This window comes from Haemorhous mexicanus, chromosome 29 (assembly GCF_027477595.1).
Source record: "Haemorhous mexicanus isolate bHaeMex1 chromosome 29, bHaeMex1.pri, whole genome shotgun sequence".
In the NCBI taxonomy this organism is placed as follows: domain Eukaryota; kingdom Metazoa; phylum Chordata; class Aves; order Passeriformes; family Fringillidae; genus Haemorhous; species Haemorhous mexicanus.
The window spans coordinates 5231109-5243979 of NC_082369.1; the positions used below are offsets into that span (position 1 = coordinate 5231109).

A 12871-nucleotide genomic window follows, 5' to 3' on the forward strand; every position below is an offset into this window, starting at 1 on the left:
GTCCCGGCGCGGTCCCGGGGCGGCGGCGGCAGCGGAGCGGGGCGGGGGCGGCGGCCCCGCAGGTGAGTCCCGCGTCCTCCCCGGAGCGGGCACCGCGCCCCCGCCCCGCGCCCCGCACGGGGGTCCCGTCCCGGAGTGCCCCCGCCGCGGCCCCGCCGCGCAGCCCCCCGGCCCCGCCGTTCCCGCGCGGGTTCCCCCCCGCCGCCCCCGCAGCATCGCCCTCGCCGGGGTGCGGAGGTGCAGCCCCGCACCGCCCCCGCCGTACCGGAGATCCCCCCCCTCCCCTCGCTGTGCACCGCGCCCCGCTGCACCGCATCGCCCCGCTCCGCCCCGGCGCCCACCGTTAATAACGCCCCGGTGCACCGGTGCAGCCCCCGCTGGCCACGAGCCCGCTCCCGGTGCTGCGGGCGGCCCCCCCGCCGCCTCCCCCCGCTGCAGGTGCAGGGCTCGGCTCGGCGCTTTCCCTCCTTTTTCATTTTTGGGGTGCACGCCCCAAAAATACAAACCCCCGCGGTGCCTCCCGTTCCCGGGGGGGTTTTGGGGTGCGCAGCCCCCCCTACCCCGCTCTCCCCCCGCGTTCCCGAACCGGGGCCCCCCTCGTGTCCCCCCGCATCCTCCGGGGGTTCCCCGCACCCCCGCTGAAGGTCACGGCTGCGGGTGCCTCGGACCGCCCGGTTTTGGGGCGCGGGGGGGGGGTCCGGGGTCCCGGTGCCGCAGCCCCCCCCACCCCGCACCCCCCGTCCCGCTCGGGGACTCGGTGGCCGCGGGGACTTTGGCCGGCGGCGCGTTCGTGGCGTTTGCGGCCGCCCGCGACCGGCGGGGCTTGGGGGGGGGAAGGAGGGGGATCCAGCGAGCCCCCCCCAAGCCCCCTCCCATCTTTTCTCCCCCTCCCTTTACCGGGGGGGCCGCGCTGAGCCCGCCCCGCTCGTGACACAGGTGGCGGAGCCCGTGCGGAGGGACCGGGCAGCGGGGGGGGGGGCTCGGAGCGGGTTTGGGGGGGGCTGCAGCGTGCCCTGACCCCCCCCTTGAACCCCTCCAGACCCCCGGCACGCCGAGGATGCTCGGGGGGCTCCCGCGAACCCCCAAAAAGGCCAGGGTGAGTGGCGGGGGGGCCTCCCCCGGTGGCGCCAACCGGGCGCGAATTTTTGGGGTTTCCTGTTTTTCTCCGGTGCATGATGGGGAGCGGGGCCGGGGGGTGCACAGCCCGGGGTGGGGGGCACATCCGGGGTGGGGGGCACATCTGGGGGTCCCCCCACTGAGTGCTGGGGGGCTGCTCTGCTCGGGGACCCCCAGCATGGCAGATCGGGGGGGGGGGGGGGGTTGGGATATTTGGGTCCTTTTTTCTGGGGGGTGCGGGGGTGTTTTGGGGGAGTTTTTGGGGGGGCTTGGGGGGCACGGGCAGGGCCGGGTGTGGGAGCAGCCGCCGCCGCACGCAGCAGCCGCTCATTTATTATTGATCTGCGTATCTGGTGTCGGGCCCAGCGCCGCCCCGGGGCCCCCCCGGTGCCCCCCCCGGTGCCCGCCCGGTACCCCGGGGTGCCGCACACCTTGGGGAGGGGTCGCTGGCGGGGAGGACCTTGCGGTTTCCATGGCCACGGGGCTGCGTTTTCCCGGGAAAACCGATAAAAACGGGTGGGTACGACCCCGCGGAGCCCCCCCACGACCCCCACTCTCCCCGGTAAGGTCCCGGTGTCCCCCCAGGGCGCCGGGAGTTGAGCTGCGGGGTTCCCGCGCCGCTGCCCCCCCTCCAAGATGTCCTATTTCACCGAGCACTTCTGGGTAAGCTGGGACCCCCCCCTTTGGGTGCCCCCCACCCTTGGGTGCCCCCCGCCCCTCCGTGGGTGCCCCCCACCTTCAGAGACTCCCCCCCACCCTCGGGGGAGGTGAATTTTCAAGGCCCGGCGCTTTTGTTAATGATGTTAATTAATTAATTAATTGGGGGGTGGGCGATGTGGGGGGTGGGCTGGGGGGGGTCTCCCCGCTGTGGTGACATCGCTGTCCCCCCCCCACCCCGTGGGGGTCCCCAGCCTGGGGGGGGCGGGGGAAGTCGCGTGGCCGGCGCTTCCTGGTTCGTCCGGCAGCTGCTGCCACCTTCCTCTTCCTCCTGCCTCAGTTTCCCCTGGGGGTTCACCTGCACCCCCAGCGCGGCTGGGGGGGGGTGGGGGCTGAGGTGAAGGCACTTTGTGGGTGGGGGGGAGGGAAGCAGCACCCAAAATAACCCTGGGGATTTTTGGGGTTCAGCCCAGCCCGTCCTGGGGAGGGCTGGTTCTGGGTGTGGGGGAGGGGGGGGCTCAGCACCCCAATTTGGGGGGGTTTGGGGCACTCCAGACGCTGCTCCTGAGGAAAAGGGGGTGTGGGGGTCCCTTGGGATTTGGGATCTGAGGGGGGTCTCCCCTGGCAGGGTGAGAAGAACCACGGCTTTGACGTCCTCTACCACAACATGAAGCACGGGCAGATCTCCACCAAGGAGCTGGCCGACTTCGTCCGGGAGAGGTACCCGGGGCTGGGGACACCCTGGGGGCTCCCCAGAACCCTCTGGGGGGTCCCCAAAACCCTGGCTCCATCCCAAATCCCCCTCCCCGCCATCCCTAGGGCCGCCATCGAGGAGAACTACGCCAAGGCCATGGTGAAGCTGTCGAAGATGGCCACGAACGGGACCCAGCTGGGGTACGGGGAGGGGGGCTCTGGGGCACCTTGAGGTGGCTTTGGGGACACCTCGGTGACCGTTCTGGTGACCCCCCGAGCAGGACCTTCGCTCCTCTGTGGGAGGTTTTCCGCATCTCCTCGGACAAGCTGGCCCTGTGCCACCTGGAGCTGATGAAGAAGCTGCACGACCTCATCAAGGAGATCTCGCGCTACGGCGAGGAGCAAGGCCGGGTGCACAAGAAGGTAGCGCCGTCCCCTCCCCGGCACTGTCCCCTCCCCGGTGTCCCCAGCCAGCCCTGCCCACGCTGCCGTGTCCCCACAGTCCAAGGAGGAGGTGGCGGGGACGCTGGAGGCCGTGCAGCTGCTGCACGGGGTGGCCCAGCTGCTGCCCAAGTCCAAGGAGAGCTACCACAGCAAGTGCCAGGAGTACGAGCGGCTGCGCAAGGAGGGCACCAGCCAGAAGGAGATCGACAAGGTGCCACCCCCTCAGTGTCCCTGTGTCCCCCTGGGTGGTCCCCGGCTCCTCGTGGTGGTTCTTGTCCTGTTCTTGGTGGTCCCCGTCCCCTCGTGGTGGTTCTTGTTCCTCCTCCCCGTGGTCCCTGTCACCTCCCCCAGGGGTCTGTGTCCCTTCCCTGGTGATTCTTGACCCTCCCTCGATGGTCCTGTTGTCCCACAGTGATCCCTGTCCCCTTCCTGATGGCCCCTGTCCCCCCCAAGATGTCCCTGTCCCTCCCTGGGATACTTCCTGTCTTCCAGCTGTCCCCTGTCCCCCCTGGGTGGTCTCTGTCCCATTCCTGACAATCCCTGTCCTTGTCCCTGCTGTCCCCTGGCTGTCCCTGGTTGTCCCTGGCTGTCCCCTGTCCTGATCCTGACGATCCCTGTCATTCCCCTGACTGTCCCTTGTCCCCTCCCTGATAATCCCTGTCCTTGTCCCGACTGTCCCCTTCCTGACGATCCCTGTCCTTGTCTTGGCTGTCCCCTGGCTGTCCCTTGTCCGGTTTCTGATGATCCTTGTCCCTGGCTGTCCCCTGGCTGTCCCCTGACTGTCCCCTGTCCCCTCTGGGTGGTCTCTGTCCCATTCCTGACGATCCCTGTCCTTGTCCCTGGCTGTCCCCTGGCTGTCCCCTGGCTGTCCCCTGGCTGTCCCCTGTCCCCTCTGGGTGGTCTCTGTCCCATTCCTGACGATCCCTGTCCTTGTCCCTGGCTGTCCCCTGGCTGTCCCTTGTCCTGTTTCTGATGATCCCTGTCACTGTCCTGGCTGTCCCCTGGCTGTCCCTTGTCCCGTTTCTGATGATCCCTGTCATTGTCCTGGCTGTCCCCTGGCTGTCCCCGGCTGTCCCCGTGCCCGGCGGTGGCGCAGGCGGAGCTGAAGTCGCGGAAGGCGGGCGAGGCTCTGCGGAGGGCGGTGGACAAATACAACGCTGCCCGCGCCGACTTCGAGCAGCGCATGCTGGACTCGGCCATGGTGGGCACGGCTGGCACCCCCGGGAGAGGGGTGGGCACGGCTGGCACCCCCGGGAGAGGGGTGGGCACTGGTGGGATTTGGGCAGGGATGGGAACTGGTGGGATTTGGGTGTGCATGGGCATTGGTGGGATTTGGGAAGAGGCAGGATCCCTGGGGACATCCCACCCATCCCAACCCCCCTTCCCTGCCCACCTGGGGACATCCCACCCATCCCAACCCCCCTTCCCTGCCCACCTGGGGATGTCCCACCCATCCCAACCCCCCTTCCCTGCCCACCTGGGGACATCCCACCCATCTCAAACCCTTCCACACCCACCTGGGGACATCCCACCCATCCCAAACCCTTCTCTGCCCACCTGGGGACATCCCACCCATCTCAACCCCCCTTTCCCTGCCCACCTGGGGACATCCCACCCATCTCAACCCCCCTTTCCCTGCCCACCTGGGGATGTCCCACCCATCCCAAAACCTTCCACACCCACGTGGGGACATCCCACCCATCCCAACCCCCCTTCCTTGCCCACCTGGGGACATCCCACCCATCCCAACCCCCCTTCCTTGCCCACCTGCCGATCCCTGGGGATGTCCCCCCCTTCCTGACCCCCCGTTTTTCCCGCTCCAGCGCTTCCAGGAGGTGGAAGAAGCCCACCTGCGGCACATGAAGGGGCTCATCGGCTCCTACTCGCACTCCGTGGAGGACACCCACGTCCAGATCGGCCAGGTGAGTCCCCAGGTGAGTGAGCCCCTCCCCATTCCCATTCCCCTCGTTATTCCATATCCCCTTCCCTTTTTCCCTCCCCCAGGTCCACGAGGAGTTCAAGCAGAACGTGGAGAACATCGGCACGGAGATGCTGCTCCGGAGGTTTGCCGAGAGCAAGGGCACGGGCAGAGAGCGGCCAGGTGAGCCCGGGGATCTCACCTGGCGGGGATGGGCCCCTGGTGATCCCGGCTTGATCCCAGGTTGATCCCAGGCTGATCCCGGGTTGATCTCAGGCTCACACCAAGCTGATCCCGGGTTGATCCTGAGTGATCCTGGGCTGATCTGGATTGATCCGGGCTGATCCCGGGTTGATCTCGGGCTCACCCCAAGCTGATCCTGGGTTGATCCCAGCTGATCTGGGCTGGTCCTGGATTGATCCAGGCTGGTCCTGGGTTGATCCCAGCTGATCTGGGCTGGTCCTGGCTGATCCTGGGCTGATTCTGGGTGGATCCCTGGCTGATCCTGGGGTGATCCCAGGCTCACCCTGAGTTGATCCTGGGCTGATCCTGGGTTGATCCAGGCTGATCCTGGGTTGATCCCAGCTGATCCGGGCTGATCCTGGGCTGATTCTGGGTGGATCCTGGGCTGATCCGGGCTGATCCCAGGCTCACCCCGAGTTGATCCCAGGTTGACCTGGGCTGATCCCAGGTTGATTCAGGCTGGTCCTGGGTTGATCCCAGCTGATCTGGGCTGGTCCTGGGTTGATTCTGGGTTGATCCCACGTTGATCCGGGCTGATCGCGGGCTGATCCCAGGATGATCCAGGCTGATCCTGTGTTGATCTGGGCTGGTCCCGGGTTGATCCCGGGTTGATCTGGGTTGATCCCGGCTGATCCCGCTCTCCGTGGCAGGAGCGTTGGATTTCGACGAGTACCGGCTGGCTCCAGCGCAGGAAGGCAAGTACGTCTGCGCCCAGCTGGGAGGGCCGGGGGCTGCGGAGGCCCCTCCTCACCCCGCTCCCGCTTTCCCCAGGACCCAAGAGGAGCCGGAGCAAAGCCTTCCGGATCCCGGGCCTGAGCCGGAAGGAGCGGGAGCGTGACGCTGTGTAAGAGCCTCGGTCCCGGCACCCCGGAGCTCTGCATCCCGGCATTCCCACATTCCACAGCCCGGCATCCCTGCATTGTTTCATCCCTGAATTGCCACATCCCTGTGTCCTGAATTCCTGGAAACCACATCCTACCTCCCTGAATTCCCACATCCCTGCATCCCTGAGCCCCTGCATCCCTGAATTCCCACATCCCTGCAAACCACATCCTACATCCCTGAATTCCCACATCGCTGCATCCTGAATTCCTGCAAACCACATCCCACATCCCTGAATTCCCACATCCCTGCATCCCTGAGCCCCTGCATCCCTGAATTCCCATATTCCTGCATCCCTGAATTCCCGCATCGCCGAATTCCCGCATCCCTGAATTCCCGCATCCCTGCATCCCCATATCCCTGCATCCCCACATCCCTGAATTCCATACTCACATCCCTGAATCCCTGCATCCCTGAATTCTTGCATCCCTAAATTCCCACATCCCTGCATCCTGAATTCCCACATCCCTGGATTCTCACATTCCCCCGTCCCTGAATTCCCCCGTCCCTGAATTCCCACATTCCCACATCCCTGAATTCCCCCATCCCTGCATTCCCCCATCCCTGAATTCCCCCATCCCTGTATCCCACCCACTTTCCCCCTCCCCTGCCTGACTCTCCCCGTCATTCCCCAGGGAATCTCCGGATACCGACCTGGTGAGTGTCCCAGTGCCCCGCCCCGGCGCTGCCATTCCCGAACTGGGAGCACTGGGAATGTCGGGGCGTGTCCCTCCCTGCAGGGCTGCCCCGAGGTGGACGAGGACGGATTCACCGTGCGCCCGGACAGCGCCCGCAGTATCCTTGGGAAAGGGGGAACTGGGGGGATCCGGGGGAATTCCGGCCGGGGATTTTGGGGGATCCAGGGGGAATTCCGGCCGGGGATTTTGGGGGATCCAAGAGCAATTCCAAGCAGGGATTTTTGGGGGATCCAAGGGGAATTGCAAGCAGGAATTTTGGGGGATCCAGGGGGAATTCCGGCCGGGGATTTTTTGGGGGATCCAGGGGGAATTCCAAGCTGGGATTTTTTGGGGGATCCAGAGGGAATTCCAGCAGGGCATTTGGGGGGATCCGAGAGCAATTCCAAGCAGGGATTTTGAGGGATCCATGGGGAATTCTAACCAAGCATTTTTAGGGGATCCAAGGGGAATTCCAAGCAGGCATTTTGGGGGATCCAGGGGGATTCCAGCTGGGGATTTTGGGAGATCCAAGGGGAATTCCAAGGAGGCATTTTTGGGGGATCCAAGGGGAATTCCAAGGAGGCATTTTTGGGAGATCCAAGGAGAATTCCAAGCAGGCATTTTTGGGGGATCCAAGGGGAATTCCAAGCAGGCATTTTTGGGGGATCCAAGGGGAATTCCAAGCAGGCATTTTTGGGGGATCCACCAGGAATTCCAAGCAGGTATTTTTGGGGGATCCAAGGAGAATTCCAAGCAGGCATTTTTGGGGGATCCAAGAGCAATTCCAAGCAGGCATTTTTGGGGTATCCAAGGGGAATTGCAAGCAGGGATTTTTTGGGGGATCCACCAGGAATTCCACCTGGGGATTTTTGAGGGATTCCTAGGGGAATTCCAGCCGGGAATTGCCTTGACGTGGGCTCAGGCGAGGTGGAGAACCCCGGCTGTTCCTCCAGCGACTCCGACTACGACGAGGACGAGCCCCGCAAGTTTTACGTCCACATCAAGCCGGTGCAGCCGCGGGAGGCGCCCGGCAGCGCCGAGGCCGCCGTGGAGCAGCTCAAGGCCACCGTGGGAAATCTCATCCTGGCCCCCGGCGTTGGGGTGAGCCTGGGGGGGCTGTGGGGACCCCCGGAATTCCCGGGGTCACCTCAGCCCTGTCCCCTTCTCTTGCAGGGCACCGTCAGGAGGCAGGCGTCCCGTAAGTGGCACTGCGGGCGTGTGGTGGCATGGGGAGATGGCACTGCTTGGGGACATCTCATCCTTCCTTGGGGACATCTCATCCTTCCTGAGCCCCTTCCTTCCTTGGGGACAATGCCACCCTTCCTTAAACCCAATCCTTGGGGACATCACATCCTCCTAGGCCCCACTCCCTGGGGACACCCCGCCCTTCCTGAGCCACCCCAGAGTCCCCCTGGCTCCGTGTCCCCTCATGGTGACATCCCCCTGCAGGGCACACGGCGTCCCTGACCCCGGCCTGCAGTGACACGGACCCCGAGGGGACACTGGCGGCGGGTGAGACTGGGCTGGGGGTCCTGAGGATTTGGGGGGCTCACCAGGGGTCCTTGGGGGATGCAGTGCAGTGTCCCCTCTCCCCGCAGGTGACAGCACAGGGAGGGCTCTCCCGGCGGCGCAGGTGAACAGGTAGGGGACAGGGAGGGATTGGGGTACCCTAGAGTGGCCAATCCCCATTCCTGGGGGTCCTGGGCAGGCTCTGAGCCCCACCCCCCAACTCTGTCCCTGTCCCAGCGGCCCCGGGAAGCCCCCCCAGGACACGCCGCCCTCGGCCGCGCTCTTCGGGCCCCCCCTGGAGTCGGCGTTGGAGGCAGAGGAATTCCCGGGTGAGGATTTGGGGGGCGGGACGGGACCCCCCGGCGGGGCGGGGCGGGGGCCGCGCTCTGACCGGGGCTGTCCCGCAGCCCCCCGCTCCTACGTCCTCACCTCGTCCTCGTCGCCCTTCTCCTCCTCGTCCCCGGAGAACGTGGAGGACTCGGGGCTGGACTCGCCCTCGCACCCCGCGCCCGGCCCCTCCCCGGACTCCCGGCCCTGGAGCCCGCAGCCGGGGACGCCGCAGAGCCCCGGCCCCAAAGCGGAGCCGCCCCCCGCCAGCACTGCCTGGGCCCCGCGGCCCCGCAGCCCCTCCGGCCGCCTCCCCGAGCCCCCCAGCTTCGCCGTTTTCAGCGGCCCCGGCGCCGAGGGGCTCTGGGGGGACGCGGGGGTCGCGGCCCGGGGTCGCAGCCGCTGCCTCAGTGGCCCCGCCCCGCGAGAAGCGCCCTCGCCGGACCCCTTTGGGGACCCCCCGGCCTGGGGCAGACCCCGCAGCCCCGGCGGGGAGCAGCCCCCCCTGACGCGTCCTTCCTCCAACTCGGCCTCCTCGTCCTCCTCCTCGCCGGCCCCCCCGAGCGGGGGGGAGTCCTCCAGCCCCTCTCCCTGGGGCTGCCAAGGGCCGGGGTCCAGGCTGGGTGAGGGGGGCACGGCCGGGACCCCCCCGCTGCAGTCGGAGCCGGGTGAGTGCGGGGGGGCTGCCCTACGTTACCCCTAAATGTGACTCCCACAGCCCCCAACTCCCCCCCCCCATTACCTCCAAATCTGCCCCCATGACCCCGAACTCTGCCCCCCATGACCCCAAACTCTGCCCCCCTAATTAGCCTGAACTGTGCCCCCCATGACCCCAAACTCTGCCCCCCTAATTAGCCTGAACTGTGCCCCCCATGACCCCAAACTCTGCCCCCCTAATTAGCCTGAACTGTGTCCCCCGTGACCCCAAACTCTGTCCTGAGTGACCCCAAACTCTGCCCCCCAATTAGCCTGAACTAGCCCCTGACCCCCAACTCTGCCCCCCATTACCCTTAACCCGGCCCCCCCCGACCCCCAACTCTGCCCCCATTACCCTTAACCCGGCCCCCCAACACCTAAATCTGCCCCCATAACGCCAAAATCTGCCCTCATCACCCCCAAGTCTGCCCCCCATCACCCCAACTCCACCCCCCACCCCAAAACCGAGCCCTGCCCAACTCCCGAGGGGTGGTCCTGGATTCCTGTCGTGTCGGGGCTCTCCCCTCACCCCCCGTTCGTGCCCCCCCAGACTCTGTGCCCGCCTGGCCCAGCGCTGCCCCCCGGGACGTTCCTCTGGTGGCCCCCCCGCGCCGCTCCCGCACCAAGCGGCCGCCGGCCGGGCCGGCCGCGGGCAGCAACAGCGACCTGGTGCGGGGTCTGGCGGGGCGTGGGGACCCCCGGGCTTGGGGGGGGGGCGGGGACCCCCGGGAGGGGCGGTCAGACAGGCCCCGGCTTCCCAGTGCTCCCAGTATGGGAATGGCAGCGCCGGGAAGGCGGCACTGGGAGGAGATTCCCTGGGGAATGAGAAGGGGGGAGGTGATGGAGAGGGGGGTGGGAGGGAGGGGGTGGGAATTTGGGGGTTCAGGGGTGTGGGGATTCGGGGTGTGGGGATTTGGGGGTGTGGGGATTCGATGTGTGGGGAATTCGGGGTGTGGGAATTTGGGGGTGTGGGGATTCAGGGGGTGGGAATTTGGGGGTGTCGGAATTCGATGGTGGGGGTTTGGGGTGTGGGGATTCAGGGATGTGGGGATTCAGGGTGGGGGAATTCGATGTGTGGGGAATTCGGGGATGTGGGGATTCAGGGTGGGGGAATTCGGGGATGTGGGGATTCGGGGTGTGGGAATTCGGGGATGTGGGGATTCGGGGTGTGGGAATTCGGGGGTGCAGGGGTGCAGACACCCACCCCAGCCCCTCCTTGCCTCGGCAGTCGCGCTCGCTGAGCCCCTCGCCCTCCTGGAGCTGCGGCCCCTCGCACTCGGCTCCCGCCAGCCTGGGCGAGCGCGGCTTCTTCGCCGTGGCCCCGCCGGCGCTCGGTGCGTCCCGGGGGGATTCCGGGGGGTGGGCTGGGGGTCCCAGCCGTGCGCTGACCCCTGTGCCCCCTCCCCAGGGCTGTCGCGCGGTCCCAGCCCCGTGGTGCTGGGCTCGCAGGACGCGCTGCCCGTGGCCACCGCCTTCACCGAGTACGTGCACGCCTATTTCAAGGGGCGCGACGCCGACAGGTACGGGGGGTCCCGGGGGTCCCTCCGGCCGCCGTGTCCTGCCCGGGGCAGGTCCCCTGACCCCCGGCGTGTCCCCGGCAGCTGCCTGGTGAAGGTGACCGGGGAGCTGACCATGTCCTTCCCCGCCGGCATCGTGCGCGTGTTCGGCGGCCCCGCGGCCCCGCCCGTGCTCAGCTTCCGCCTGCTCAACGCCGGAGCCATCGAGCAGTTCCTGCCCAACGCCGAGCTGCTCTACAGGTGAGGAGGGCACGGGGGACACCGGGGGGACAGCCTGCGAGGTGCGGGGGGCAGCGGTGGGCGGCTGGTGTTGGGGTACGGGGGGTGTCTGGGCGATACAGGGGCCTTGGGAGGTGATGGATGCAGCACTAGGGTTGGGTTTTGGGGTACAGGAAGGCATGGGGACCATGGGAAGTGTGGGTGAAGTGATGGGGGCGAGTTTTGGGGTACAGGAGGGGCTTAGGGACCTTGGGAATTGATGGATGCAGCAATAGGGGTGAGTTTTGGGGTACAGGAGGGGCATGGGGGCCATGGGAAGTGATGGATGCAGCAACAGGGGCAGGTTTTGGGGTACGGGAGGGGCATGGGGAGGTTGGGAATTGATGGATGCAGCAATAGGGGCGAGTTTTGGGGTACAGGAGGGGCATGGGGGCCATGGGAAGTGATGGATGCAGCAATAGGGGTGAGTTTTGGGGTACAGGACAGACGGGGAGCTTGGGAGGTGTGGGTGCAGGGACAGGGGCGGGTTTTGGGGTGCGGAGTGTCCCTGTTTTCCTTAGGATACCCCAGGAGCTGAGGGGTGGAGAGCAGAGTTTTGGGGGTTCCGGGGCTCTGAGTGTCCTGGGAATGCAGCGATGGGGAGCTGGGGATTGGGATTTTGGGATTCTTGGGGGTCTGGGCATGCTGGGAATGCAGTGATGGGGAGCTGGGGATTGGGATTTTGAGATTTTTGGGGGTCTGGGCGTGCTGGGAATGCAGCGATGGGGAGCTGGGGATTGGGATTTTGGGATTCTTGGGGGGTCTGGGCGTGCTGGGAATGCAGCGATGGGGAGCTGGGGATTGGGATTTTGGGATTTTTGGGGGTCTGGGCGTGCTGGGAATGCAGCGATGGGGAGCTGAGTTTTGGGGATCCCAGCGGTCTGGGCATGGTTTGGAGCTGGGTGCCAGCTTCTGGGGTACCCAGACCCTGCTGCCCCTCTCTCCCCACGCCCCCAGCGACCCCTCCCAGAGCGACCCCAGCACCAAGGACTTCTGGCTGAACATGGCAGCGCTGACCGGGCACCTGCAGAAACAGGCGGAGCAGAGCCCGGCCGCCTCCTACTACAACGTGGCGCTGCTCAAGTACCAGGTGAGCCCCTCAGGGCACCCCCCCTGGGCACGGCAGGGTCTCGGTGCCCCCCTGAACCCCCCGATGTGCCGCAGTTCTCACGGCTGGGCCCCGGCTCGGCGCCGCTGCGGCTCTGCGTGCGCTGGGACTGCGCGCCCGGGGCCACGCGGGTCAGCGTGGAGTACGGCTACAACGCGGCCGCCCTGGCACTGCCCGTGCCCCTGGGCAACGTGCACGTCCTGCTGCCCGTGGAGGAGCCCCTGACCAACCTGCGGCTGCAGCCCGCGGCCAGCTGGTACCGGGAACGGGGAGAGAGGGAACGGGGAGAGAGCGGGGCTGGGTGGCGGCGGGGCGGGGGGTGAAGGGTCTGGGGTCCTGAGCATGAACAGGGCGGGGGGTGAAGGGTCTGGGGTCCTGAGCATGAACAGGGTGGGGGGTGAAGGGTCTGGGGTCCTGAGCATGAACAAGGTGGGGGGTGAAGTGTCTGGGGTCTTGAGGCTGAACAGGGTGGGGGGTGAAGGGTCTGGGGTCCTGAGCATGAACAGGGTGGGGGGTGAAGGGTCTGGGGTCTTGAGGCTGAACAAGGCGGGGGGTGAAGGGTCTGGGGTCCTGAGCATGAACAGGGTGGGGGGTGAAGGGTCTGGGGTCCTGAGCATGAACAGGGTGGGGGATGAAGGGTCTGGGGTCGTGAGCATGAACAGGGTGGGGGGTGAAGGGTCTGGGGTCGTGAGCATGAACAGGGTGGGGGGTGATGGGTCTGGGGTCGTGAGCATGAACAGGGTGGGGGGTGAAGGGTCTGGGGTCCTGAGCATGAACAGGGTGGGGGGTGATGGGTCTGGGGTCCTGAGCATGAACAGGGTGGGGA

The 12871-nt window shown here is 66.7% G+C and overlaps 1 protein-coding gene across 4 annotated transcripts in view; it reads left to right on the forward strand.

The window, feature by feature from the left end:
- The window catches only part of FCHO1 (FCH and mu domain containing endocytic adaptor 1), a 14178-nt gene continuing 1307 nt past the window's right edge, over positions 1–12871 (forward strand). The window contains exons 1-26 of one of the 4 annotated variants that reach the window (XM_059870303.1): positions 1–62; positions 1040–1096; positions 1702–1779; positions 2402–2493; positions 2593–2667; positions 2748–2889; positions 2969–3121; positions 4007–4111; positions 4734–4832; positions 4915–5011; positions 5722–5766; positions 5843–5915; positions 6589–6610; positions 6694–6748; positions 7553–7731; positions 7804–7828; positions 8080–8142; positions 8229–8271; positions 8377–8468; positions 8547–9134; positions 9713–9831; positions 10391–10496; positions 10571–10682; positions 10764–10919; positions 11895–12027; positions 12102–12301. In XM_059870303.1, coding sequence (XP_059726286.1) covers positions 1753–1779; positions 2402–2493; positions 2593–2667; positions 2748–2889; positions 2969–3121; positions 4007–4111; positions 4734–4832; positions 4915–5011; positions 5722–5766; positions 5843–5915; positions 6589–6610; positions 6694–6748; positions 7553–7731; positions 7804–7828; positions 8080–8142; positions 8229–8271; positions 8377–8468; positions 8547–9134; positions 9713–9831; positions 10391–10496; positions 10571–10682; positions 10764–10919; positions 11895–12027; positions 12102–12301 — 2801 coding nt within the window. In that variant the 5' untranslated portion in view covers positions 1–62; positions 1040–1096; positions 1702–1752. Of the gene's footprint in view, positions 63–940; positions 1097–1701; positions 1780–2073; positions 2171–2401; positions 2494–2592; positions 2668–2747; positions 2890–2968; positions 3122–4006; positions 4112–4733; positions 4833–4914; positions 5012–5721; positions 5767–5842; positions 5916–6588; positions 6611–6693; positions 6749–7552; positions 7732–7803; positions 7829–8079; positions 8143–8228; positions 8272–8376; positions 8469–8546; positions 9135–9712; positions 9832–10390; positions 10497–10570; positions 10683–10763; positions 10920–11894; positions 12028–12101; positions 12302–12871 lie in introns of those variants that run through there. The other 3 variants (XM_059870304.1, XM_059870302.1, XM_059870305.1) reach the window with 3 other exon arrangements.